General features: G+C 48.1%; 8 protein-coding genes across 8 annotated transcripts; 3 read left to right on the top strand and 5 right to left on the bottom strand.

Annotated features, from left to right (window-relative positions):
* Window positions 1-13: 13 nt before the first annotated feature.
* LY89DRAFT_266653 (FAD/NAD(P)-binding domain-containing protein) lies at window positions 14-2,651 on the bottom strand. Its single transcript, XM_018206320.1, has 3 exons — window positions 2,361-2,651; window positions 2,188-2,309; window positions 14-2,137 (listed from the first exon to the last, which is right to left on the bottom strand). The coding sequence occupies exons 1-3, from the start codon at window positions 2,529-2,531 to the stop codon at window positions 82-84; spliced, it is 2,349 nt and encodes a 782-aa protein (XP_018064288.1). The 5' UTR covers window positions 2,532-2,651; the 3' UTR covers window positions 14-81.
* A 425-nt stretch (window positions 2,652-3,076) lies between these two features.
* LY89DRAFT_558631 (uncharacterized protein) lies at window positions 3,077-3,733 on the bottom strand (the record flags this gene model as incomplete). Its single annotated transcript, XM_018208422.1, has 1 exon — window positions 3,077-3,733. A coding segment is annotated over one exon (657 nt), but the record flags the coding sequence as incomplete, so codon positions are not given.
* Window positions 3,734-5,190: 1,457 nt separating this feature from the next.
* On the top strand, window positions 5,191-5,439 carry LY89DRAFT_689828 (uncharacterized protein). The gene has a single exon (XM_018215980.1). The coding sequence runs from the start codon at window positions 5,242-5,244 to the stop codon at window positions 5,401-5,403; it is 162 nt and encodes a 53-aa protein (XP_018064286.1). The 5' UTR covers window positions 5,191-5,241; the 3' UTR covers window positions 5,404-5,439.
* Window positions 5,440-12,733: 7,294 nt separating this feature from the next.
* Window positions 12,734-15,328, top strand: LY89DRAFT_740342 (uncharacterized protein; the record flags this gene model as incomplete). Its single annotated transcript, XM_018220579.1, has 6 exons — window positions 12,734-13,044; window positions 13,134-13,289; window positions 13,345-13,587; window positions 13,707-14,165; window positions 14,214-14,500; window positions 14,550-15,328. 6 exons carry the CDS (start codon window positions 12,734-12,736, stop codon window positions 15,326-15,328), a joined length of 2,235 nt encoding a protein of 744 aa, XP_018064285.1.
* A 1,034-nt stretch (window positions 15,329-16,362) lies between these two features.
* Window positions 16,363-20,305, bottom strand: LY89DRAFT_710818 (DNA polymerase-like protein gamma). The gene is made up of 2 exons (XM_018217862.1): window positions 19,997-20,305; window positions 16,363-19,943 (listed from the first exon to the last, which is right to left on the bottom strand). Exons 1-2 carry the CDS (start codon window positions 20,175-20,177, stop codon window positions 16,696-16,698), a joined length of 3,429 nt encoding a protein of 1,142 aa, XP_018064284.1. The 5' UTR covers window positions 20,178-20,305; the 3' UTR covers window positions 16,363-16,695.
* Window positions 20,282-21,855, top strand: LY89DRAFT_266410 (uncharacterized protein). The gene is made up of 2 exons (XM_018206318.1): window positions 20,282-21,395; window positions 21,460-21,855. The coding sequence occupies exons 1-2, from the start codon at window positions 20,555-20,557 to the stop codon at window positions 21,645-21,647; spliced, it is 1,029 nt and encodes a 342-aa protein (XP_018064283.1). The 5' UTR covers window positions 20,282-20,554; the 3' UTR covers window positions 21,648-21,855.
* Window positions 21,856-21,878: 23 nt separating this feature from the next.
* Window positions 21,879-23,811, bottom strand: LY89DRAFT_656509 (UPF0052-domain-containing protein; the record flags this gene model as incomplete). Its single annotated transcript, XM_018212389.1, has 3 exons — window positions 21,879-23,394; window positions 23,558-23,640; window positions 23,708-23,811. The coding sequence occupies 3 exons, from the start codon at window positions 23,809-23,811 to the stop codon at window positions 22,064-22,066; spliced, it is 1,518 nt and encodes a 505-aa protein (XP_018064282.1). The 3' UTR covers window positions 21,879-22,063.
* An 888-nt stretch (window positions 23,812-24,699) lies between these two features.
* LY89DRAFT_597106 (uncharacterized protein) lies at window positions 24,700-25,633 on the bottom strand (the record flags this gene model as incomplete). The annotated part of the gene is made up of 3 exons (XM_018209962.1): window positions 24,700-25,122; window positions 25,258-25,341; window positions 25,403-25,633. 3 exons carry the CDS (start codon window positions 25,631-25,633, stop codon window positions 24,700-24,702), a joined length of 738 nt encoding a protein of 245 aa, XP_018064281.1.
* Window positions 25,634-26,914: the final 1,281 nt, after the last annotated feature.

Below are 26,914 nucleotides of genomic sequence, written 5' to 3'. Positions count from 1 at the left end.
TGGCTCATCAATCAAATATATACAAGAATTTAATCCGTACAAACCATCTTCCTCCATTCCAGTCCTAGACTCCTCTCATTCTCACTCACAGGCATCGTCATCGTCGTCATCTCCACCAACCGCAGGCGTAGTATTGTTCGCGAATGGAGCCACGCCACTGGTCACAGAACCAGTCGAGTTCAAACCACCGCTTGCCAACGCAACGATCTTAGCCGCAGCATGCTCAGCAACAACCATAACAATAGCTTGCGTATTTCCTGTTGGCAGGTCGGGATGAATAGAAGCATCGACCACGAACAAATTGTCCATGCCCCAAACCTTGGTGTTCGTGTCCACCACGCTAGTTCCGTCATTTGTTTCACCGATGATCGTAGTTCCGACGAAATGATCGCCTTGAGTATACGAATTTGCATTAACAATTGAGGCTCCAGTTTGGCTAGCATCCGACGGAATGATGATTGAAGAGTTGCGAGCAGCGGCGAAAATGGTGTCGATCATTGAAATCACAGCTGCTTTATCGGCATCGGTGTTCATCCATGGATCTGTGGTGAATTCTGTTGCACCATTGGAATCTATGCCCAGAACGCCAGTGGAGGTAAGTCCATGAGTAAGGTAGAGCTTTATACGAACGGATCCGTCAGCAGTTGACGAACACGTTCCTTGGAAGAAGCGAGTGCCATTGGTGCTGTTGAGGCTTGTCCAAAAGTTGAAGCGTTGTCCAGATTGAGCGAGGGGCCCGCTGCCTTGTGCAAATAGGTCAATATTTGTTTGGCTAGGCGAGGTGAAGTCTGTGGAGACCAAGGTATCGTTGATTGAGGTAGCATTGAAGGTTAAGGTGAAGATTGGGTGATCCCGGAGATTTTGGCCGACGGGAAGGTTGATCCATTCGTCTTCTGCAGGGAGAGTGACGCTGACGCATCCATTTTGGACAGTGGTAATCTGGTCGGTGGGACCGATACCGCTATTGTACAAGATTCTCGGGGTCGACATTGAGCCTCCAGCCAGGATGACAGATCCGCCAGTATTGAGGTTGATAATTTGACGGGCACCGGTGGACGACTCGACTTCGACACCAGTGACGGTGGAGTTGCTTCGGATTGCACGAAAAACCTTGGTGTTGAGCTTAAGCTTGAAGTTGGAGACTGCGTTGGCCAATGGCAGATAGGTTTTGACTGGTCCAGCTCGAAGTCCATCTTGGGCATCCCAAGGTGGATAACTGTAGACAGCTGTCTTGGCATTAGGTGACTGAATGGCATCGACTTGAGAGAACCCCATTGCTTTGCTGAAAAAAGTCTGAAGAGTGGTAAAAGCTTGCTGGTCGTATCGTTTTCCGTCCAGTGAAGAAAGTGTGGTTCCAGGGTTTCGTTCATACAAACGATCAGCAGAAGAACTGACATCAGACCATTTCCATCCTGTAGGCCATTTATCGTCAAAGTCACGTTCTTGAGGTCTGACAAACATCATGGCATTGACCATGGTTCCACCGCCGAGGATGCACCCTGCCATATTAGCAACATCGGTACAGTATTCGCTAGTATCTGAAGCTGTTGTGAGGTAATAGTCCATGGCAGGTACGTCGTATTGAGTGACGGTGCTATTCCAGTCCACCACACTTCGACCACCGGTTGCATAAGTAGAAGCCGCACCTCTCTCGAGCAACAATACAGACTTGCCAGTTTCAGCCAGCCGCTCAGCAACAATAATGCCTGCAGGTCCTGCGCCAGCAATGATATAATCATAGGTAGAGTTCGATACAGTGGCTGTCGTGTTGGTTGAGGTAGATGAACAGGTCGTTGTGTTGGAGGACGTCGTGTTGGAAAGAGTCGCCATGCTTGCCCAAGTATCATAAGAGGATGATTCAGCGTCAGTGAGGGTGAGGCCAAAATCGCCATATCCAGCTTCATGATAAACAAAAGTAGCTCCAGAAGATGATGAAGGATTAGTGACAGATTTTGCGGACATTGCCCAACCCACAACAAGGTCGGTTGCGCTTGCTGAAAACGAGAGAGAGTCGCCAGTAATACAACCCGCGCAAACGAATGTATAAGACATGTGTGTCGAGTTCACGAAAGTACCATTTGCAATTGGGTTTAAAGAAATGCTGGCATTGGTGTAGGCTTCTGGAGAAGTATATCCGCTTGAAAATGGTTAGCGTGATCTGCTTCGCATTGCTCTCATTCAACATACCTGGTCTCACGAAGGGAGGCCACAACAGAACCAGAGTTAGGCCATGCCACAATAAGCAAGCTGCCAACCATTTCTCCGGTCAACGAAATACCGCCGTACCCCGAGCCATTTGAGGGAACGACCTAGAAGCGTTAGTTGAAGGCGTTTGCAAAGAAAAGAATTCAAACACTTACCATCTGTCCAATGAAATCCGTGGCTGGGGTAACTGGAACCGCCATGCCATACTTGAAGCCAGTAGTATCTTCATATCCTTGGAATGTGATGCCAGTGTTGGCATCGGTGTAGCCTGAAGACTGAGCATAAGCACCTGCGACAAGAGCAAGATAAGATACAAAAGGTCGCATGATGGAAATTTTGTATATATACAATCGGGAAAGAATGCCGCGCCTGATAAAGTAGGTATGAACTGAACACGCAGCGCCTTTTGTAGGGAGTGTGAAAAGCGAGGACCTGGCCAAGCTATGCCGTCAAGGCGAAAAAGAATAAATGAGTGAAGAGAAGAACAGAAGTCTTGCGATGACGCAGAAAGAAACAATTTCACCGAGGAAAACTTAAAGATATATATCTCTTCCATGCGAAATAGAGTTTATTCATGCCGAAGAGTACCGATGACGCTTGTCTTCGGGGCAGGCATATCGTGACGACTTGTTCATCAATACGTTGCTGTCGTGTTTTGATCTGGACCAATCCTCATCCAGATGATTTGTTTCGATTCGTTGTAAGCAATGGCCACTCGATCCTGTCCAATTTGTCTAGTTTTATCAACACCACACACAAGTGGGGGCCGGCGGGGTGGAGATGTTGACAGAAGTAACGAACATGGGGACAAAAGTCCGTGCGTTCAGGGCATCAGAATCATGAATTTTATTAATTAATTAGCTGTAGACCAGCCACATCGCTTAATTAAGTCGTGTACCCAGAAGTCCTGCTGCTCAATAAGCCCATTGATCCATTCCTGAGGAATTTTGTCCCATTCTTCTAATACTGCTACAACCATTTGAACCTCAGTTGTTGGCTGCCTTAGGCGCCTATGGAGAGCTTGTTTTATTCTCCTCCAGCACTTCTCAATAGGATTCATATCAGGGCTAACTGCAGGATGGGGGAATAGAGTAATACCCATAGAAGTACGCCAAGTAGCACAAATATTGCTAGTAGTCTTGTGGCCGTGAGCAGAGTTGCCGTCTTCCATGAACTGAGGGGTCTTCCCAGGCCCCAAAACAGCCGCAAAAGCAGCTAAAAAATCCTGAATATAAGGCTTGAGTACTTGAGCAAGGTAATCAGTTTGTGTAAATGCCCCACTCTTCCCAGTTCCATGAATGTTGATCAATGGACTTTTGTATCCGTAGCCTACAGCACCAAAGAAGTGTACAAGAATAGTGCCACCTCTATGCATTTGGAATTGAATGCAGTCAGGATGACAGCGTTCCTTCTTATTCCTAATACACCTCTGCTTGCATTTCTTCCCTCCAACTTGAAATGTGACCTCATCTGAGTACAGTATCTGACTCCATTCCCAAATAGTCCAAAACATGTGTGCTATCCCCCACAGCCACCGCGCATTGGCTTGGGTCTTAGTGAGGTAGGGCTTTTGGCAGTAGATACAAGAGTAGTATCCAGCTTCTTTGCAGCGGCGTTTGAGGGTCTTGACAGAGCAAGAGAGTTGCAATTCATCGTGTATTTGGATCCAATTCAGCACTCTAGTTGCATGGTCGGTGCAAATATACTCAATAATATCTCTAACCTCCTGTTCATTGAGGGATTCTCTGGGTCTCCCTGTGCGTGTAGGGCGCGCTCTTTCAGGCACATCGTATAGTAGGATCTTCCTAACTGTGCTGTCTCCTAGGTGGTAGTAGCCCTGGAGCTGTTGCAGGCCTATTTTAGCGAATTTGAAGAGCCGGCGTATGCCCTCTTTGTGCTTGGTTCTGATCTCTGCACCTGGGAGACGTGGAGACATAGGTGGAGTGGTAAAAGGATCCATAATGGTGGAGTTGTTGATAGTTTAGTCCTAATGTGAAGAGTTTTAATTTCGAGGTTCTACAGCCTGAACGCACGGACTTTTGTCCCCATGTTCGTAAAGATTCTGGTACCGGCAGAGATTCTCCTAAGGATCTACCGCTACTATCTCGGTGCAGAAGAAGATCTCGTAACTTGGAGGTACCTTGCATCGACGTTTCGACTCCGTCCTGGCGGTCTCTCTGACTTTCTGTCAACCCACCGTCAGCATCATCAGATCCACTTCGTTCATCCGAAAGAGTCTGGAATATATTAAAGTTGGCCACTGGGATGGACTCGCCCAAGTCCGGTCTGTCCAATTTCGCAGAGTGGAGTGTTTGATGTTTCATCTGAAGAGAAGAAAAAGTTCGAACCCGAGCACGGAATATCATCGGCATTGACCAAGGGGCTGGACTAGCCGCATTCAATCGTCACATGAGCTTTTCCTCCCACGACAATTCAAACTCTCTTCTCATGGTGAATAATGTATTCTACGGACTTTGTTCGTATCAATGTTAAAGTCCCGGGAATTATACAGGTCTTGAAGAGTCTTTCACGTGACTGGCAAATGCCGTTAGAACTGCTGCCGCCTGAAATCCTTTCGCATACATCGTCCAATCAACACAAAGGGAGACAAGAATATAGAACATCAATATCCTGAAGTTACCATGAATCCTTCAACGAGGCTGCTGCCTGTGCGTTACTTGTGTGAGATATGCGCAGGTTGCTCACAACAATCAGATAAATCAAATCCAGTGCACTTCAAGCACGCTCAACAGCGAAGAGGTTGACAGCACTGTTCCAAACACAAGAGCTATTTCCTTCTCGTGCCAACTGCATCATGGCCTATGAAGACCAAGACTTCGTAGTTGTAAACGACCAAGACCTGGTCGACTACAACCCTTCCAGTTTGCTTCCACAGTCGCCTAGTGATATTCTCAAGATTCGGCAGTGGCTTCAGCCAACAGATTATGAGGCCGAGTCCAGCGAGTACAACAAACATCTTGCGTCATTCGTACCAGGTACTGCTGAATGGATTCTGCTGAACGAACAGTATAAAGCATGGATCCGTTCATCAGACTGCGACACTCTCTGGTTGAAAGGTGTTGCTGGCTCTGGCAAATCCGTGATTGCTGCTCACGTGGCAATGTTGGTGTCCAGGGAGAAAGTACCTGTTTTGAGATTCTTCTTTCGACAAATCATATCGACAAACAAAACGCCTGAATCCCTGCTTCGGGACTGGCTTGCTCAATTGCTAGGATTCTCTCCTTTGCTCCAGCTCAAACTCAAGAATCTACTTGACGATCGCCGTACTTTAGACAGTATGGCATTCGATGAACTATGGGATATTCTTGTCTTAGCTATGTCTGAACGTCAACGAGTATACTGCATTGTTGACGCTGTCGACGAGATGGACCTGGATAACGAAAACTTTCTGCGCAAGCTCACCGAGCTAGGTCAGACCAAATCTTCCACAGTCAAGGTTTTCATTACGAGTCGACCATTGCCATATCTAGAAAAAAGTCTATCCAAGCCATCAATATCTCAGATCTTGCTACAATCTCATCTCGTAGATCCGGACATCTCGATTTATGTCCGAGCCCAACTTTCCCGCACGAAGTTGCCGGTAGAGCTCCAGTCCAAGATTGAGAACGTCCTCGGCGAACGGTCTCAGGGGCTATTTTTGTATGCTCGCCTTATGTTAGACGAAATTTTGGAGCTTGGGGTTGACTTTTCTGAAGTTGACGACACACTCCAGAAATTACCATTTGGGCTCAGTCAATTGTATACCAGAATGCTCCATGATCATTCTCTTCGAGCTGGGACCCCCCAAGAAATTCAACTCCTCATCCTACAGTCTGTCACTCACTCCTCACGACCTCTTCGACTGCTCGAACTTGCAGCTATCACAGACTTTATTCATCAAGAATCGGATCATCCCACAATTCCTTTGAAGCAGGCAAAATTCCCAGACACCAAATCTATCATCAGGCGTGGTTGTGGGCCGTTGCTAGAAATTCTGGAAGATGAGACAGTCTCAATCATTCACCATTCCCTGACAGAATTTCTTGTCGATCCCCAGAGGTGCAAGACTAACGGAGATGCAAAGCAATTTCCAGTCATCAGCACTCAAGAAACAAACCTTATCATGGCAAAACTGTGTATAAAATATCTTCTTATGGTGTCGAGTGGTCTCCAGCCAGACCCAGAGAGTTTCGACATTATATCTCCGAAGTTAACCCCCGATAATGCGCGACTTGCATTTCCTTTCCTGGATTACGCGGTCCAAAACTTGGACTATCATATACTAAGGATTTCTGAATTGAGCAAGGATCTGATTGTCTTACTAGATGGCCTATTTGCCGCTGGCCCTAGCATGCTAGCTTCGTATTTAGCACTTTCCGGCCCCTTGTCTGCTTATGGTAAAACGTCATCCCTTCACATCGTCGCCTCAAAAGGTCTGGCTGCTTATGCCAAACACCTTGTCAAGCTTGGACAGGATGCCAATTGCCTCGATGGTGAACAGAGGACTCCTCTTCATTACGCTGCCGCGAATGGCCATACAGACGCCGTTGAAGGTCTCCTGCAATGTGGCGCCTCCAACAATCCTGATGATAGGACCGGCCTCACGCCACTTCACTTATCTGCCAAAGCCGATCACTTTGGAGTTGTCAAAAAACTACTTAAATCAGGAGTAGACCCGTTGCCGCCCAAGACAAAAGAAGATCCAGGGAATTGGTGCGGGAATGCTCCCCGAAGCAAAGGAACAACTGCTGTCGAGTATGCTTCCTCATTTGGTCACACGAAGACCATTGTTGAGTTTATTCCATACCTTGACACTGAGGGCCTTGGTAAAGCGCTAGGCTGGGCTCTTAATTCTGGGAAAACAGAAACAGCTCTAGCTATCCTCAAGGATCCGCGCGTTGATATCAACAAAGTGACGGATGGCAAGACTCCTATTCACATAGCTTCTCACTCCCACGACTTGAAATCTATGCACAGACTGCTTCAACTTGGCGCAGACGTCAACATCAAATGTAACAGCCTCTTCAGGAAGACGGGCGTTCGTGCCATGAGTGCCGAAGATTTGTTGAAGTATTCTCCACTCCATGCGTATGCGAAAGCCTACCATGGCAGATCGGCTGATGCTGCAAAGAAAGGTTTCCGGCTTCTGTTAGATGCGGGATGTGACATCAATGAATATGACGGTACCGGACGGACTGTGCTACACATGGTTCTCTACAAGACTCGCTGGACCAAGGCACCAACACCTGTGGAGATAGTAGAATTTTTGGTGGACAACGGAGCCGATCCTTCCCTTGCAACCAAAGATGGCTCGACTGTCCTGCATTGTGGTTCCGATATGTCGGAAGAAATGGTCGAATTCGTCGTTGCTCATGGAGCAAATGTGAATGCACGCAGGCCGAAAGATGGTCGAACGCCACTGTTTGGTGCTGCGGACCCGATCTCACTCATAAAATTCGGAGCAGATTGCAACGCCCAGGACAACGAGGGAAACACTCCATTGCATGTGGCATTAGAGGGTTACAGCCCCCCACTTCCTAATTTAAAGGCCCTTTTGAACAACGGCTCCAATCCGAACATAAGAAACAAGAAAGGGAATACCGTTCTTCACATACTCAAGTCAAGCCTTGGTCAAGACGAGTTGGTTCGAATGCTGGTTGCTGCCAAAGCAGACCTGGAAGCGAAGACCCTAAATGGCCGCACTGTGCTGTTGGAGGCCATTGAGAACGGTAGAGACATTCGTGGTATAGAGAGCTTGCTGGATGTTGGAGCAGACATCAATGCCCGTGATTTCGAAGGGGCAACTGTTCTACATTACTGCGGTGGTAAGTCAAATTCTCCCTCCGTTCAGAAGACAATTTGGGGACCGAATTCTTGGTTTTCTTTCTAATGATTGCGGCTCTTATACTCTTCAATCTTCTCTCGGAATGCAAATTAATATGCCAATAGTAAAAGAAAAATCTGTGGATATGATGCGCTTACTCATCGAAAGAGGTGCCGACCCTTTCTGCAAAGACTACTCCGGCAACACTCTTTTCCATCAGGTGGCGATGCAACAACCGGCTTTCAGTGGAAGTGAGCAGCAGAGCTTGCTTAATTTTCTGCTAGAGCTTGGGTTGTCTCCATCGGCTCGGAACAATGAAGGACAGACTCCATTTCATTTCGCTACAGGCATGTATCAAGGCGACCAGAGCTGGCTCAGCGACAAACCGAGTCCTTACAAATATCTTCTTGGCCCTAGATGCAATCTTGATGTCAACACGGCCGACGACCATGGCGTTCGTCCTATCCACTTTGCGGCAAGCCTTCATGAACATCAAGTCAGAAGACTTCTTGACGAGGGTGCCGACCCCGCAGTGTTCACTCTTGAAGGTCTCTCCCCACTCCACGTTGCATCCAGATCGCGGCAAAGCAATATTGTCGGGATGTTGGTTGACGAATACATAAAACGAGGACAACATCATGTTATTGAAAGGCAGGACATCGAAGGACGCACGGCTCTTCATCATGCTGCCAGATCTGGACGATCAGAAACTGTAGCGATTCTTCTGAGCCTGGGGTCTGCCAGAGCCGACGTCAAGGATGGGAAAGGACTCACCCCGTTAGACGTGTGCAGCGAGGTCCCTGAGGAAGATATGCTTTGGCAAACGAGCAAGCATGATTATCGCGTAGCGTTCATTCGCGCACCCCCAGTCAAGCTTTCGGAGAAGAATAGACCGTACGGTGGTGATAGCAACAGGAAATCGGACAAAGGAGAAATTGCTTCTGAAGCTGATACAATCGGTACTCGTGAGATAATGAGACTTCTGGTCTCACATGGTGCTGATATCTCCTTTATGCTGCATAAGGATTTGCGGAATACATATGCTCGCCGCCCCACAAACGCTTTCGAGCTAGCACTGGTCGCAGACTGCGAGAGTATGGCGGATGAATTGCTTGTTCTGTCACAGTCACTGAAGCTCAAGGAATTATCAGACCAAAAAGAGGACGACACAGACGAGTTTCGCTACTACTTGGACTGGAACCACTTCGTTGAGAAGTATGTTCTACTCAGGAGTCAATCATCTCCCAGCTTCCTAAAGGACATTGTCAAACCTGGTGACAACAATCTGCAGATATTTCATTCACTGCTTCGTGCAGAGAATGAACGAGGCATTGCGGAATTCAAAGATCTGGGCGCTGATCTTCTCAAGCCTGAATGGGATGGCAAATCATGTATCACTTTGCTAGTCAGATGGGGCTATGCTTCACTTTTGAAGAAATATGGAAAGGATGCGGCCGCGATGACTGATAAGTGGATTGAGGAGACTGAGGAGTCTGATCCTTCGACGAATCTGATAGGAAGACTCAAACACCCTTTGCTGATCGCTAGTGAAAGAAAGATCTCGAATCTGGATGTCATCAAAGTCCTGGTTGAAGACTTTGGTGTGAATGTCAATGCCAGATCCAAGGAAGATCACCGGAAAGGTTTTCAATACAGCACGCCTATTCACTATCTTGCCACGTCTCAGCACTGGTGGTATTCCCGTGCGCTGGAGTACCTCTTACAGCATGGGGTCAATCAGGATATCAAGAATGAAGCCATTCATGCGGCCATTGCAAGCAAACGTGGAGAAGTTACTACTGAGATCTTACTTCGGCACGGCGCAGATCCAAATTTCATTGATGAAGACGGCAACACCTGCTTGAACAAAGCAAGCAAACACCCATCAATCGTCCGCGACCTGATAAAGTATGGTGCCAATGCCTCTGCGGGCAAGAAGCCGTTTGTCTTCGATGCTATTGAAGCACTTGACCTCGCCACCATCAATCTCCTCGTTGAAATGAAGACGAACCTAAACTTGAAACCAGAGCCAGAGAAAGAACCGGAATTTGGACCAAATGAACATTTGAACTGGCTAAATTACCAGCAATATATACTGGGTACAAAAGAGCTCCCTGAGACTTCCTACCCTATCCACTTCGCTGCCAGCACCAAATTCAATACACCAGATCTGAGGCCCAAGATCTTGCCGATTATCGATTCGTTACTTCGCGGCGGCGCTGATCCGTTCCAGTCCTACAATGACAAAGGAGATTCTATCTTGCATGAACTTTGCTTAAATGAAGGCATTATAGAACCCCTCCTCTCGTTACCAAGATTCGATGCCGAAGCTCGCGATTCTGAAGGCAGGACTCTGCTATTGGTAGCCTGCTCAACAGATCCAGACTATTACCGACAGCGCAATAGCGCTAGTCTAGGATCCAGTGCTGTGCAAATTCTGTTGGCAAAGGGAGCAGACGTCACAGCCATCGACAACGATGGAAGAAATGTCCTGCACCATTTTGTTACATGCAGCAAGCATGGCTATTGGCTCCGGGCCTCTGATACCAAGGACTTTGAGTACATTTTGTCCCTTGATCCTGGCTCTCAACTTGCAGTTCAGAAAGACCTCTCGGGCGCAACACCGCTCCATCACGCTCTACGAGCTAAACAGCTTTGGGCCGTAGACCCACTACTCGCCCAGGGAGCCAGTCCGTTCGAGCCAGACCCCGAAGGCAACTCAGCACTCCACCACCTTGCCTCCCAACTCACAATCCCCGGAGATAGCAATTCTTCTGCGAACACTCTCTTTCCTAAATTCCTCTCCTTAGGCGCAGATATCAACGCAGTCAACAACCTTGGGGAAACGCCTCTCTGCGCACTTGTCTCCGGCCCAGGAATTTGCTTGCAAAACGTTCTGATGCTAGAACAGAAAGGAGCAGATCTGAATATTCGAAACAAAAAGGGACAGGGACTTCTACACATGATTGCTGCAAGGAACACCGAGAAGGGGAACAATGAACATGGTGAAAAATCGAAGGAGATTGCTGTTTTCAAGTATTTGATGGAGAGGGGATTGGATGCTGTGGCGGAGGACAAGGAAAGCCGGAGTTCGTTGGACGTTGCAGTCGCAAATGGGATTTCTGGGATTGTCGATATCTTTAAGAGGGACAGTAAATGATTGGTACGAACGCTTTCTGGTGTTTAGGTTTGAGGCTTCATCGTTCTCACGGCATTCTAAGCATCCGACAATCATTGCGATCGAAGAACCAATTTAGGCTTATCACCTTCTTTTTTGCACATGCACGCGGATTATCACTTTTCAATTCACATTATTTACATCTTCTTACAGCCTTCTTTGGAGACTATTACGAAACATTGGATAATCTCAAAGCCTCACGCCCGGATCTTCATACAAGGCTTCATGCATGTCTCGGCTTCCTCGGTAGCTGCCGGCAGCTCTTTGCCGGGAGCGATGGCTGACTATGTAACCTATAGTAAGATGAACTAGTGTTTGTCACACGGAGGCTCACATGCAATGCAAGGGCAACGAGCCTCGTCTGACTTGACATCAGCAGCAATTGCGTTGTCATCGAAAGACTTTGTTTCTTCCCTCAACCTGATTGCAAACGGGCAAAGGGCGAGTGAGCTGCCTATTGCCCTCCGACCACCGTCAGAATGTTCGATTCGAGTCTTCATTTGTTGATGACAGAAGGGCTACGCATCATCACATGGGAAGTTTGCACGCAATCAACGAAGAGGGTCGCACTTGCTACAGTCAATTGGACAAGGCTCAAGTCCAGCTTCTAATTCCGTCTACTTATTTGGATCCAGCTTCCTTGGAAGAGTTATCTTATGATGAGATCTCGTATATCCAGCAAATGTCGTGTTTTGCCTAACAATGAGCTGTTGGCTGACCAATACACAGTGTGATCTCGGGATCTATACCCTGAGTCTTCGTTTGAAGAGGATTACGGGACCTGCGCAAGTGCGTTATTACTTGCCAATTCCTCGATATGACTCTCTTTGGTCATGGCTACTCATTTCAAGCGCAGTTGAGCCTCTTGGTGTGTTATCTTTTAATTGAATATATGTCATGTCATTTTTCTTTTCGCACTTTAACCTTCAAAGATGATAGCCTTGTTGGATGAGAATGTAGTGATCCGTCAATGTTTCTGTTCAGTGGAAGTAGGCCTATCATGTGATTACATCTATGCACCTCGCTGAAGCAAGCGTTTCAATTTCGCGTTTCGTATTTTTGGCGTTACTTCCGGCCATCCTTGGTTGCACACGTTATCAAACTTGTACCTGACATCTCCACGCAATTGCGCATATTGGAGGATTGCGCTTCCTTTATCTGGCCCTGATTTCCCGAACTCAATTGGGCCTGGACGCAATTGTGGCTGATTTACTGATATGCTAATGCCTGTCGCAGACAGCAATTAATGCATCCGCGCCGCATCCGGCCTATCAATAGTCGAGAATACTATGCACAGTCCGCGCGCAATTGCGTGAGTTGGCAAGCGCACTTGCGTCGATGCGCAATTGAGGTTCACGGATGAGACAACAATGACAGGTGCAATGTTCGCCAGGTCAGACCAGGACCCGTGACATCGGAAGGGATGAGGAGTGAGTGGACAAAACAGCCAAAGCTCGCTGCCGCTGTGGATGCGTATCGTACGCTGTCTTTACAGATCTGTGTAGACGCCTACTTTCTTCTTTACAATGAGTAGTTTATCATATCATCATGATTCTGACTTTTCTCACTACCATGAAGATGCGTGTGCGCTCTTCAAGGACGGGAGAGAAGATGCTCCTATGGCCTATATGGATTGTAAATCAAATGAGCAATTCCAGGACAACATCGAAGACCCCTATGATCTAGATGATCAGAGTGAGGTCCCTTCTATGACGAGAGGTTCTTCGTCTAGATCTGCTTCCTCGTCTATTATCATATGTCCCACCTGCGAGAACTCAAGTGAAAGATGTCAATGTCAGCAGCAACCGAGTCGACCATATTCTAAGATGGAATTTGCGTAAGTCTGTTTACTTCGCTCATCGATATCAATCAGCTTTTTCCAAAATTGGGACGCAATGACCTTGCTGATGCTGCCAACCGTTATAGGTCAATAATCTCGCGAGCAAATTCGCCTACTGTTTTTGCACAATCTGGACAGCACGAGAGAATCAAGTCGTTGCTTCAACACGGAACTTCTTCAAGTGCAACACCAACGGTAAAGTCTTCTTCCCGAGCACTCTTCTTGACGCCACCTCCAACTATGTAAGTGATCGCAACCCCGAGAAGTAAAAACAGCAAATTTACTGACGAGATCCAGAGGATGGAAAAGTGACGTTTCACCACAAAGTAATTATCAAGCAGATAGAGTTCCCAATCAGCGCCCTGATGTCTTCTACAACGATCAGCAAACCGTAAGCCACAATCAAAACGGCGACGGGTTAGAAGAAAGTGAAGATGACGAAGAGATTTCCGACAGTGAGGAGGAAGTTCTGAGTGACCAGCTGACTGATTTCAATGATGATCTGGAAGCTCTTGTTCTCAAGACTGTTGGCGGCGATCTGTAATCATTCCTTTTCTTTGGTTGCCATTTCGCTGCGATGAGGCTTGTAGTCTTACTTCTAATCCTCTCGCTAACCTTACCCCTTTTCTGAGTGACAACAAGGTACTGATTTTTCATAGGGAGTTAGCTGCATACTTAATACCCATCTTTCACAAAATGCAATACACAGACCAGCTTGCCAACATCACACAGAAGGTTGACTCCTGGCATAATGCCTTAGCGATCAACAAATGCTCTCCAGGTACAGGAGCCGGTCAAACTCCATCCTCTAACGCTCGCTCCCCTGATGGAAATGGACGAGCTCAAAAACGCCGAAGAGGACTTGGCTCCGACCGTCCAATCAAAGAGTCTCAAGATGAAGACCCTGACGACGATGAAGACGATGACGACAACCAGGACTCAAAAGGAGCTGGTGAAGATGGCGAAGGTGGTGTGAACACGGAACTGCCACGCCTGGCCTGTCCATTCAACAAAGTAGATCCCATCAAATACGGAATTCATGGTGTCACAGACAACTCAGGCAAGTCTCAGTACCGAATTTGTGCTGGACCTGGCTTTGCCAATATCCAGCGTCTCAAGTAAGAACTCGGTCTTTTGACATAGACCTAAACAGCTAATGCATCCAGGGAGCATCTGAAGCGCAAGCACTATCCAGTTCAATGCGATCGCTGTTACATGATCTTTCCAGGTGCTGATCGAGCCGTCTGTGTCACCAATCTCGAAGCTCACCGTCAACAAATCAACATGTGTGAGCGTAGAGAGGCAACCTTGAAAGAAGGAATCAGTGACGCACAATGGGCTCAACTTGACAAGAAGAGAAGCGTCAAACAAGTCAAGTCCCTCTCCAGAGTCGAGAAATACTGGGAGATATGGGAGATTATCTTTCCAAACACTCCAAAGCCAAAGACACCTTGTAAGACAACAATACACTACTAATTGAACATGAGAATTGACGAAAATAGGGTACGACGACAAAGCAGTCAGCAAAACATTTGCCTACTCTCCAGAGAGCCAACGCTTCGGGGACATCTTCTCCCACATGCTCGACCGCCAAGTCCTCGACCAACGAATACGTTTCCCCGACGGCCTCGAACAAGACATGAAAGCCCGCGTCTCGGCCCTCGCCCGCGAAGCATTTTCCATTTTCTCCCGCGTGCACGTGCAACCGCTGCCTTCCTCCTCCAACTCCAGTTCCAGCCGAAGTCATCTTCAGACTAATTCGTATCTGAGCGGTTCCTACACTCACATTTCGACGCCTCAGTCAGGTGGTCAGCGCAGAGCTTCGGCGGCCAGATCGGCGGCGCCTAGTCAGACGTTTTCTTTGGATAATATGCAGATTTCTACTTCGCCTACCGAGAGCCAGGGTCAATCCCTTAGGTCCCAGAGGGCTATCATGGGTCCTCCTCCGAATAGCGGTAGTAACATGCGACTTCAGCAATCGTACGGGACCATGCAAAGCCAGCCTTCTTCTGTGGCTGGGTATCAGATGGGTGGGCTGCCAATGGAGTCTTTTCAGTATCCTAATTATGGCAATAACCAACCTGGTCCGGGATCCAACAGTTTCTATCAGGGGCTGTTTAATCCTAACTTCAGTTCTGAGGCTACTAGCTACGCTGGGGGTGCTGTTGCGACCGCTTTCAGTGATGTGCCTCCGCCGGGTATGATCAATGCTCCTGATGCTGGGTTGCAAGGCACAGACCATTGGGATCCTTTGAACTTTGACAACAATCTTTCAGGATAGAAGTGCTTGGGTTCTCAAAAACACCATGCCGAGTCCTGTCTCTTCTAAGAATGTTCGCTGCTGTAGGGCTTCAACGTAGACCATGGCGATAGCTCCATCGCTCAACGACGATTCGATCTCGGAGGCTTCCTTTCAGGTTCGGGTCCTGTTACAGGTACTGTTGAGAGTTTTCTGTCCGCGGTTGCATGTTGGGGTCGTTATGAAAGCATATCTTATCAATAAGACTCTGAAACTTGCTCTTTATAAAGCTTCCCTTCCACAATAATCGTCCTAGAATGGGTGATCGAGATACTCCCTGTCATCATCTACCCTTTTTCTAGTCAGTTGAGATTTCCGGAGAACGCCCCATCAAACCTCGGCTGTCAATCTTTCAAAACATCCAACATTCATGTCTCCTGTCCACAAACAATATTATCCCAATCTTCCCTCGTCCACTTCGGCTCAAACTCAACATCCAACCCAAGTGCTGCAACACTCATCATCGCTTGTTCCAAAGGCTCCCAAAGCCAACTTAGAGGTTCGTCGCTTCCCTCCTCATCCCCATAGCCACCTTGAGGAAGCCTAAATGCGTGCGGCTTGAACAGCATAACCAGTTTCTCCAACCTACTCTCCGGATACTCCTCCATCTTCACCTTTGCGAATTCCCTAATCCACGTAACTTGATCCTACCCCAAAATGATTCCGGTGGTGAAGGTACTGACCGTAGAGCGCGAAATCAAGCGTAAGGAAGCGCAGATTAGGTGCTGAAAGCTTCCTTGCTGCATCGACAAACGTTTCGCATCTCATTACGTTGAATGCTGACATACTCAATTCCTCGAGACATGGGAAGGATGAGAAGTCGGACATCCCTTCATTGCTGTAGTAGCCGCCACGGAGTATACCCACGGTGATGCACTTCAGTGAGTGGCGTTGGCTGTCTACAAATTTTTGTATGTCCTCTGCTGTATATAATCCAAGCATGACAGCATTATAAAGATCAGTAACGGAGAGGAGTTCGAGGCGCATTGGCCAGCGGAGGAGATGTTCGCTTTTCTACCCATTCGAATTTCTGCATTTCAGAAATATATCCTAGAAGAGAAAGTCTCCAAGAGTAAACGACTCTTAGTGCAACCAAAAGAACAGATTTCAAGTTGTGTCCTTCAACTATAAACACTAATATATAATCCCTGATTTTACAACAAATACATCCCACCCGTCACCAGCGCCTAACCTATGCAACCAACAATCAACCGAATCCGCACTCCTTCGCCAAAACCACCAAAGCAGGCTGCAAGAATCATACATACACGATTTACAATAGGAGGATTACACCCGAGCCAGCCGTCTCGTCGTCTCACATATACAAAAGTTATTAAACACAAATAGAATCACCATCGCGTAGTCGGCCTAGCTCTTGACGTAGCAGCATGCCTTTCCCAGCCCCAATTTTTGGTGCCACCGTTTTGGAAACCATTCTTGTACTTGCTGTCTCGGGTGAGGAAGTCGGAGGAGACGAGTACCGGTTCTTCCATGAGATGAGCGTGAGCTTCGTATGGCTGGATTGTGCGGTTTTTGGTGGATGCGGAGCGTTTCTTTGGTGGTGCGTCGCCTTCGGTAAGTTTGCGTTGGTCTTTGAGAATATCACGCAACTCTTTGTCGTCGGCTGTTATTTGGGCTCTTAGGAAGTTGACGTTGATGTTTGAAGAGAGAGTTTCCATGACCGGTGTGCGTGGAGTGTAGGGAATGGAGGAGAAGTCGATAGGATGTGTCGGGATGATAGCAGGATCGAGATGAGAAGATGGTTTAGCGAGTAAAGTTGTGATGTCAAGAGATTCTCCGTGAGGGATCTTCTCTGGATGAGAAGGCGTGATGCAATCCATGTCAACCTCTTTTCGCAGAACATGGTCAATATCAACCGCTGAAAAGTAGGCGCAGGATTGTGGCAGATCGTTGATGCCAACCTGTTGAGCAAACATTGCTCGAGTCCACACATTCGATATCTGCAGAGCCATTGCAGCTCTGTATTTATCTTCTTCTCGTACTAGGTATCTGATCTCATCGTGCACGGTGATAGCCAACCGAGCGTCAATGTTGAAGCGTCGAATAAGGTAATCCATTGCAATGATGATCAGATGGAGGTAGTCAACACCAGACGATTGAATCGCCCAATTGATCCTCGAGGTCATAAATCCACTTTGGTTCACGAATCGACTCATCAGTGCTTCTGTGATACCAGCACCAAGGACTGGTGTTCGAGGTCGTTCTTGTTCTGCGAATTCTTCGAGCTTGTTGAAAACAAAACTCTCGGTTCCGCCACGCCAGAAAGCTTTCTTGTGAAGAGTTTTTCTGGTCGTTTTGCTACCTTTCGTAGCTTTGTACAAGTTGGATGCAACCTTTGTCGTCTCAGCTTCCGATAATGATGGATTGAACTGCCTAAGCAATGAGGAAGCGAACTTCAGGCCAGCACCATAGATGCGACCATAATTGAAAACTTTGGCATCGTTCCTGGTGATACCCAAGATAGAAGCTGTTCGTGAATGGAGATCCGTTCCAGCTGCTTTAGTCCCTTCCAACGTCATGAAGCCAACTGCATTCCCGCCATGCAACTTGAATTGTGCATCGCCAATGAGACTTGCAATCCAAAGTTCTTCCGAATCTACATCTGCACCAACGAAGCAGTACCCTGGTGGTGCTCGCACCATTGATTTCAACTCTGATCCAACACGGTTCTTCTTGGCATTGCTTGCAGTAAGCCAAGTATTCTCAACAGCTCTGCGTGTCACAGTGCCCATAGGAATGACCTGGGGTAAAATATATCCTGTCTCCGAAGGCGATGGTACTAGCCCTGGAGCTTTTGCACCATCGCTTTCGTAGACCACCATCTGGGACATGATCCTGTCCCGTGCACTGATCCAATACGAGCAGGAAGCATTCATCTCCAATGCTTCCTTAGCATATGCGAATTCAGACGAAAGAATTCCTTTCTCGAAGTATGGCATGTAGCTTTTGGCCATTGGATTTGCACAACGCGCGGTCGGCCCGTCTTTGTGGGGTATCTTAAAATATACCCCGCTCCTGTCGTCTCTTAAGGTGATGTCTTTCTCCTCGAAAGCAGAGCATTCTTGCATGGACTTCTGCGTATACTTGTGAGCGTCTCCAACTGGTACCCGGAACGTCCAACCATATTTATCAGACCAAACCAAAGGATATCCATCCCATGACAAACGCAATAATAAGGGTGCAATGCGAGTTCGGACCGAAAGGCCGATGGGACCGTCCTTCTTTATAAACAAATCTTTATACCATTGAGGCATTCCAGGCATCTTCTGCCTCGCAGCTGGTCTTCGAGGATCATTTTTCTTTTTGCCTTTCACCATCTTAATTTCTTGGCCAGACCAGTCCAGTTGTCGAAGCCATGGATCATTACACCACCTCTCCTCGTCCCCTTTAATCTCCAATGCCCTTTCAGTCAAGCTGATAAGCCTCTCCTGCACGGCATCTGACAACTTATGATAGGTTGCTTCAGCATTCGCAATGTACGACTCCCATGACTTGTCGACTGGGAGGATGACCGAAGATAGATGCCGGAGAGCTGCAAAGCTCACAGGATGTGGACATGTTTCCACGAAATTGTTGAACACAATTTTGTACACTCGGTGAGTGACATCCACATCCGCAGCACAATAATCCAGAAGCTCATCCAGTTTCGCTACCACACCACTTCTATCGAGTTCGCCAAATTGGTCTCGTTGAGCTTTGTCGAGTGAGACATTGAGATGAAATTTTGCCACATCCCGTAATGAATTAACAGAACTTCGACCAACCCATAATTCTTCCTCCTCTTCCGTCAGAGCTTTGTTGCCCAGCAAAGTAGCCAATTCAACATTGTCCGTTTCTCCAGCTATTTTGTCTCTGAGTTCTCGATTCTTCCTATGCTTCATCCAAGTCGGCCGTTGGCGAGAGCACATCCCATTGACCGCCACATGCAGAGACATTGTATCCAGGAAACTGTTCTTCGATTGTTTGATGTCGTACTCCTCCGCAATTCGGGCACGATCATATCCAATGTTGTGCCCCACAATGATCCGTTCCTGAATTGGATCTCCAAGCGGAATCAAATGTCTGTCATTCTCTGATTCTCCCAGTAGCCATGGGGACAACCACGCATACCAATTCGTAGGACTGACAGCACAAGCCATTACCGCGAAAGAACTCTCCTTCCACATTACTTCTGTATCAAAACAGAGCATATCCTCCTGTGGCGCATCAACTGCCTCCGTCCTGCCATCAGGGTAGTACTTTGTCCAGCCACATCTGCGTACCCATTTTCTCGGCTTCGGAGGAGCATTTGACCTCGTGAACTGCTTTGCTTTCGAAAGGTACGGTTCAGCAGCATCGACTCCGAGTTTGTAGAAGTGCTCGTCCAATGTACTCCCTTGGAGCTCTGGCAGATCAAACGAGATGGGTGCGCTATTGTCCGTATTCTTGCCAAGTAGGTCATGCCGTCGCAGATGGTCTTTGGAGAGCTCTATGAGTTCTTGCGGGGGTGGCGGGACGTTATCAGGGAAGATTTGAGAATAGACATGGCTACTTAGTTGCTGGACCCCTATTTCATTATACCTTGCCTGAGACGGTCCTGCAAAGCGGTCAGAGGTTGTCTTCTCGTCTCGAAATATTCCTTGTGCTTACTAGAGGTGGTACCAGAGTCTGCGGCAGTAGGCTCTCCATCTCTCGCTGCCTCAGTCGCGTAGTATCTCCATTGTAGTCCCGTCCTTCGAATCTCATGACGGTAATGCGCCCGATGCTTTGCGAGCTTCACGAAGCTAGCCCATGGTCTGCTCGGACGACCAGCTCGTGTTGATAGAAGCATTCTATCTTTCAGACAGATGTTAAGTCATGATATCGGGTTCTTGTTGTTGGTCGTATCATACAAACTCCCTGCTCTGAAGTTCGTGACGTCCTCGAAGTCGCGAAGAGTGAAATTTAGCCCCTATCGCTCGTGATAAAAGGGCGATAAAGTATGAGTGCGGCCGCCTGCACTCCACTTCACCTGAACCTGAACCAGCCTGATATGTGCCGCCACCGGCCTTCGTCTGGGTTACAACATCACTCACTAATCTCGCCTTCGAGGGGAAATGCTCATTCTTTCATACACCCAGTCTCTCCATGCTTTCTATTATTCTTCTGCTCGCGGTATATAATTATCAATTCCATATTTAATCAACATTTTCGTGCGTCTTTGAATCAATGTCCAATTCACCAGGCACTTGGAACTGGGATTCTCCAGGCCGGCAACCAGCAGATCCCAGTACCTTCGATTCGCCGCGCAACAACAACAACCACCTCCCTCAAAGTCCATATCCAGGCGTCCCATGGTTCGAAGACGACAACGACTTAGATTGGGCTGTGAATGCTGCCGATTTTGAGGACTTTGATGATGGGAATTTGACACTGGCGCCAATAAATCCGGAGAACACATTCGGCGAACTTCCACCTCTTGCGCCAGGATTGCTGGATGCACCTTCTCGCTCTCGTCTTTCAACTTCCTCTTCAGACCCTTTCATATCCGAAACTTCGCTGGACGCACGAAACCTACGACCTCCGCCTTCGAATCGAGAAGCTCGAGCCCGACGAGAACCGCCCCGAGCCTCATCAGTATTTGAGCACTTCCTCGTGGACGACTCCCCAGACCCTTTCGGAGAATTCTCAAACCTCACGCCTTCGCCACCTACACCTAACATGGCGCCCTCTAATCACACACGATCTTCCTCCTTTGTTGATCTGACCGCATCCTCTCCTCCTCAACCTCGTCCCGCACCCACTCCGAGCAGAAAACGAAAGGCAGAGACACCGGGCGAGGGGCGACCAGGCAAATCAGGCAGAACCACGGTTGCTACTGATGATGTTGAATGTGTGGACTTGATCGACGTGGAGGGTCAAAAAGCATATGAGGAGCTAAAAGCTCGAGAGCAAGCAGAGGCCATCAAGGCGCAATACCAGGCGGAAGCTACGAAGCCGATGAAGCTGGCGGAATTCAAGTGTATTATCTGCATGGACGACCCCACAGACTTGACGGTCACACATTGTGGTATGTACTACCCAGAGTGCTTGCAGACTCTCATTCTGATCAGATGCTGACTTATTACCTTTAGGTCATCTCTTCTGCTCCGAATGCCTCCACCAAGCCCTTCACGCCGGCGAGCGAAAGTGCTGCCCCGTTTGCAGAACAGCGATCGTCATCCCCAGAACTGGACAGAAGCCATCAGCAAAGGGCTACTTCCCACTATCTATGAAGCTAACGACGGCGAAGAAGCAGGGAAAGCGTCCAATTCGGGCCTGAATATACCTCTGTTTGATACAACATTTGGCGTTTGGGCATATGCACAGGATGGGAGGGCTTTTCATTGACATTTGTCAAGCATTACCGGTAGCATGGAGCATGGGCATACTGGACGGACATGCATGGGATACCTTATAGACAGACATGTGGAGTTCGGGCGTTCTCGAACTGTCAAATAGTTGCTTTGGCAGTGCAATAAATGCAGTGCTTTATGAAAACATTGCAAGATTTCAAGGCTTTGTGACCATCGAGATGACCTAGTGAGGAATAATCTTATGGGGAGAGATACTTTGGGGACCAAAAGTGCTCTAACCAAGTGAGACATTCAGCTACCCTTCCAATTGTCCGTCTCAAACCCCGACTTGAACGCTGCTTAAACATCGCTTTGCCCTGACATCTAAAAGCTCCTAAACACCCTATCCACCAACCCCACTAATCCCAAGAGTGTTCCTCCGACTCCTATCACTAAACCTCTTCGGCCCCCCAATAATAGCCTCCAACGCCTGCCCCAACGCAACACCATCATAGATCATCCCTCCATCTCCATCCCCCTCCTCACCACCCTCCCTCTTCCTCCCATAAATCCTCACACACTCAATCCCCAACCTCCCCAACTCCCCCTTCTCCACCCGCGGCGTCCCCTCCCCCTGCAAATGAATAACATGACTCACAAACTCCCTATACTCCTCCTCCCTCGCCCTCGTCCTCCCCGTACTCGACGACCGGGACGACACACACGCGTCCGCAACAGCAGCGATGAAATCCCTCGCCGTAAACCCGCCATCGCCCACTGCCCTCGTCTCTCGATCCAAACTCCCATTCAAGATCAAAATCTTGTATTTCACGCCCCCGGCAATCACTTTGCCTACATCGCGGAGGATGAGACAGGGCACGATACTCGTGTACAGACTACCGATGGAATATACAACCGCGCTAGCGTCGCCGATGCTAGCGAGTACCTTCGGGTTCGCGGCGGGCCGGATCTCTTGTCCGTAGGGGTTGATGTACCATATCCTCTCGATGCGAGAGGGGAGGTCCTCGGTGTGCGATTTGTGGAACGTGATGTATTGTTTCCGGAGCGTGGGGAGGGAACCGGGGAGGTTTGCGTCTTCGATGGCTTCGTGTTCTGAGAGTTCTTTGCTGAGGGTTCGGAGATGGGAGGTTGTGGGTGAGAGGTCGGTTTCTTCGCCGAGCTGGGAGGTGGATTCGGGTTCTGCGGAGAAGGTGAGGCCGAAGGTTGATGGTTGAGGGGTGGGTGTTGGGATCGGTGCCGGGGCGGAGGGCGCTGAGGGGTGGGAGATGCTGTTTTGGCCTGTGATTATGGTGCCGTCTTTTAAGCTGGCGGAGATGTGGTGGCTGAAGTTGCTGTTGATGGCTGGAATAACGTTTACGTTGTTGGGGACTCCAGTGATAGCTCCAAGCAGATAGATAGCTGATTCAAAACTACCTGTGAAGAGTCTTGCTCCTGTTAAGAAGAGATTCCCTACTGATGCAGATTGAAAGTTGAAGGATGAGGAAGGACGGAGTCTCTTGACAATTTCAAGATTGATGGTATTGAGGAATGAACGGATGAGTTCCCGCTTCTCGGATGAGATGCTGGTCCAAAGGAGGTGTCGGCCCTCGACTATGTCAAGCCACTCTATGCGTGCTAGAGAAGGTGAAGAGGAGAGACGGTGGTTGAAGAGGGTTTTGATAGCTGTAGTCTCCGGTATTGAGGGCTCCTCAGGAATGAGACGGACGAGTCGACCTATGAGGAAGTTAGGCACGTGACAGCAGTACGCAGAGACAACAGGGCTGAAAAGAACTGGCAAGACTTCATGCCTGTCTCTATTTGAGACGATAAGAACGCTCTCCTCAAAAAAGACATGGCACAGAAGGGACAAGCAAAAAGCAAGGTTAACAAAACATACTCCTGACATCACCAATTCCCGGACCTCCAAACACCCGAATAAGTTCACTCGACGACCCTCCATTATCACTGATAGGAATAACACTTCAAGATCCTAATCAGCCCTGGCTCCCAAAACCGTGCTCTTCACAAAAGAGAGGCGAAAACTCACTAGCTTAACGAACACCCCTTATCCTCAGCAACCTTCCCAAACACATCCACAAGATTGTTCGCAGCACTGCCACCCGAGAAGACCACAATGTGTCGTTTGTTCATATTAAAACCAAAAGCTCTTCTCTGCGATAGTCTATGAGCAGGAGGAAGGACATCAACATGTCCAAAGATGAGAGGGGTTTTGAAGTTGTGGTTCGGCCGTTGATACGCGGGACGGAGGCTTAGCTCGAGGTAAGAAGTTGACAGGTTTCGAAGCTGGAGACGGCGATATCACTTTATCATACTTCGATTTGGAGTCTGACTCATCTCATACTTAGTCTCTTCTACTTTCACTTGTATCCACGCGAGATTTAGAAGGCTCTTCTGTCTTTCAGTATGGCTGGGCTCCTGAAGCAGCGAAGGTCACGTGATACTCTTCACTCTTGAGAGATCTTCTTCCACAGTCGATTCTGGCTCAAGTTGTCTTGTTATTTTCACTTTATTTAACACCCATTTGCGGTTCTTGTCTCATATGGTCTTGATGCCTTCGAGAATGTCTATACCTACAAGTCCAGCTTTCTGTCACGTGAGAACCTTCCCTGAGCTCAGGTCTCCCAGGTTACTTTACTAGCTAGATTCATGAGTGGGAAGGCACTGTATACAAGTAATTTCAATCCATTCCTTGGTACTGACTAGTCGACGTCCTCCTAGTGTCATGGTGCAGAAGGACTTCTCAAGAACATCCATATTGCGGACACCGACCAGAAACCACCGCATACGAAAACTCCAGAATTCGAAATCCAAGCCAGACACTGTCTACGATACGCCAAATCTCTCATGACGCCAGATCCTCTAGATCTCTGGTTTGCTCCAAAAGAGGCGCCAAGCCACAGTGCCTCCTCCAGCTCCAAATAAAAACGACCAACGAATCATAACGTGTAACAAATCCATCAAACCAAGCACAAACCAGAGCAACAGAGCCGTTAGGAGCAGATCGCTAAGCCATCAAAGTTAAGCTCCTTGGATCATGCGACCCACCATATTCTCAATACCATTCCTAGCTTGCTGCTGCACAGCAGCAAATCTCATGACCCCACAACTCTCACTCTCAACATGCTGCACCAACCCACTCAACAACTTGTACTCGCGAGCACAATTTCGACCAGGGCAATGATACAGATTCTGCTCATGTACAGGACTCTTCATGTGTGTGTTAAGGCTATGAAGAGCACCGAATTGGCGGGTACAGAGGACGCATTGGAAGGCATGTCCGTTCCAGGAACGTTCCGTTGCGATGTACTCAACGGGATCGGTGTCACCGTACGTGAGGAGACGTCTGGTGATGACGTGGTTGGTGTCGAGTCGGCGGATCATTCTGTTAATTCCATGGCGATCGATGTTGGCTTGGGGACAATTGCCGGATTCGAGCTGGATCTTGGGCAGAGCAAGTCAGCTTTCTTATGACTTTCAGGAAAGAGATGGTTCAAGTGTTGGCATTTGAATAAGGCAGCAGTGGTAGATGAAAGCGTCAAACGGGGAACCGAGAGTTTTGGAATCGACGAAACTCACCGTCACGCCAGATGCAGTAGCATAGCCGGTCCTACAGAACGGGCACTGGATTTGGCTACCAACATGGGTCCTGGAATGCATATGCTGTTCCAATCAAGTCAGTCAAGATCTCCTAGACAGTGTTGTACTTTGAGCAGCTACTTACTTGGTTCAGGTTATTCTGGTTCATGAACATGCGTTTGCAGGGGATGCAATACGGATGACCGCTTGCCGTGGAGGAATGTTGATGAAGGGAGTACTCAGTCGAGAAACCACGATCACAGACGCTACACTCATATCGACTGCCACGGAAATTGTGCGCTGGGCTGTTGTCGATGTGTTGATCGTAAGCATGCTCATTATTGAACCAACGATCGCAGGGTTGGCAGTGATACATGTTGGAGATCTGAACTACGGAATGATTTAGATGGGAGCTCCAGGGGGTGAAATTTATAAAGTCTGAGCTTGCAAGAAACAAAGATGACTTTTGAAGGCGGGCAAGGGAAGGTGTGACAAGAAGGAAAGAAAGTTGATGTCGGGGGCAGGAGCATATCAAAGCCCCTTATCGAAGGGCAGGGTCAGGGATCCTTTAGTACCAACGGACTGATACCTTACCGTAAACTCTATCCCCTCAAGCGCCAATTCGCTTCGGAATGTTAGCGCAAAATCGTGTTCCAGGGAGCTTCAGCGGTCTTTAGCGATCAATAGCCTAAAGCTTCAGTGACGGCACCCTTAAATTCCAGGCTCTTACAGCGATCAAACTTTTGGTGTTCTCGACAAAATGTCCGTGCACTATTGATTCCACGCTAAAATTTCCGGCTGGCGCTTGAGGGGATAGTTGCACACGTTTCTTGCAAACGAGTGATGCAAACACAACGGATGGCTCAGAATCCATTTGAAAAGTCGTTAGTGAGTTGCAATCCATCTCATTCCAAGGCGTGTTGCTGTCGAGTCTTAGATGTCCAGAATCGCTTAATAACAGGGGTACGCTTGGATGGGGATCAGATGCAAACGAGTGCTATTGCATTGTCAATCAGGAAATCCTCGATTCTGGAGTCCTCGAACAATTGTCCGATACGTCCGGAATACCAGACTGGACAGTCATCGAAGCAAATGAATTTCGCCGACAGAATGTCACGTGTATTAGAATACGTCCGTAATTTTAGTGACGTTTAAAGTAAACGCAACATATTGAGTCTCCGGAAGTAGTCGAATTGAATAAGTACCACAAGTGAATCGAGGTAACCTGTCTTCCGTCTCGTAAGCTTAAATTGCCACAGCTAGGTAATCATGAGCAAAAACATCAGGTGCTGAGCTCAATCCAAATCCGGCTAGTCCGATCCGATGAGACTTCAAGTACTTGTGACTACGATCCCCAAATAGTTTAAGACAAAGCATACCTTTTTGTAGAATGTTATATTCGTAGCCAGTGGATTGGTTCTTGGTTGCTGCCTGTATGAGAGCTCAGTTCTGTTATCTTCGACCTCGCGTCTTGTTACCCCTTAAAAAATACTAGCGAGGTCTAGCGAGCACTTCGCTTGCTTCCAAATCGTGCAAGACCGGACCAATCTGAGCTTCATATTATGTGATGACACAAATCATACGCATTAGCTTTCTATCATGTAGTTCACGATCGTAGCTACCACAAGTGACAAGCTACGTTGCCCTCGCTGTCGGA

This window comes from Mollisia scopiformis (genome assembly GCF_001500285.1).
Source record: "Mollisia scopiformis unplaced genomic scaffold LY89scaffold_27, whole genome shotgun sequence".
Taxonomy (NCBI): Eukaryota; Fungi; Ascomycota; class Leotiomycetes; order Helotiales; family Mollisiaceae; genus Mollisia; species Mollisia scopiformis.
The sequence above is the reverse complement of the archived record's forward strand: the minus strand, read 5'-3'. Positions and strand labels throughout refer to the sequence as shown.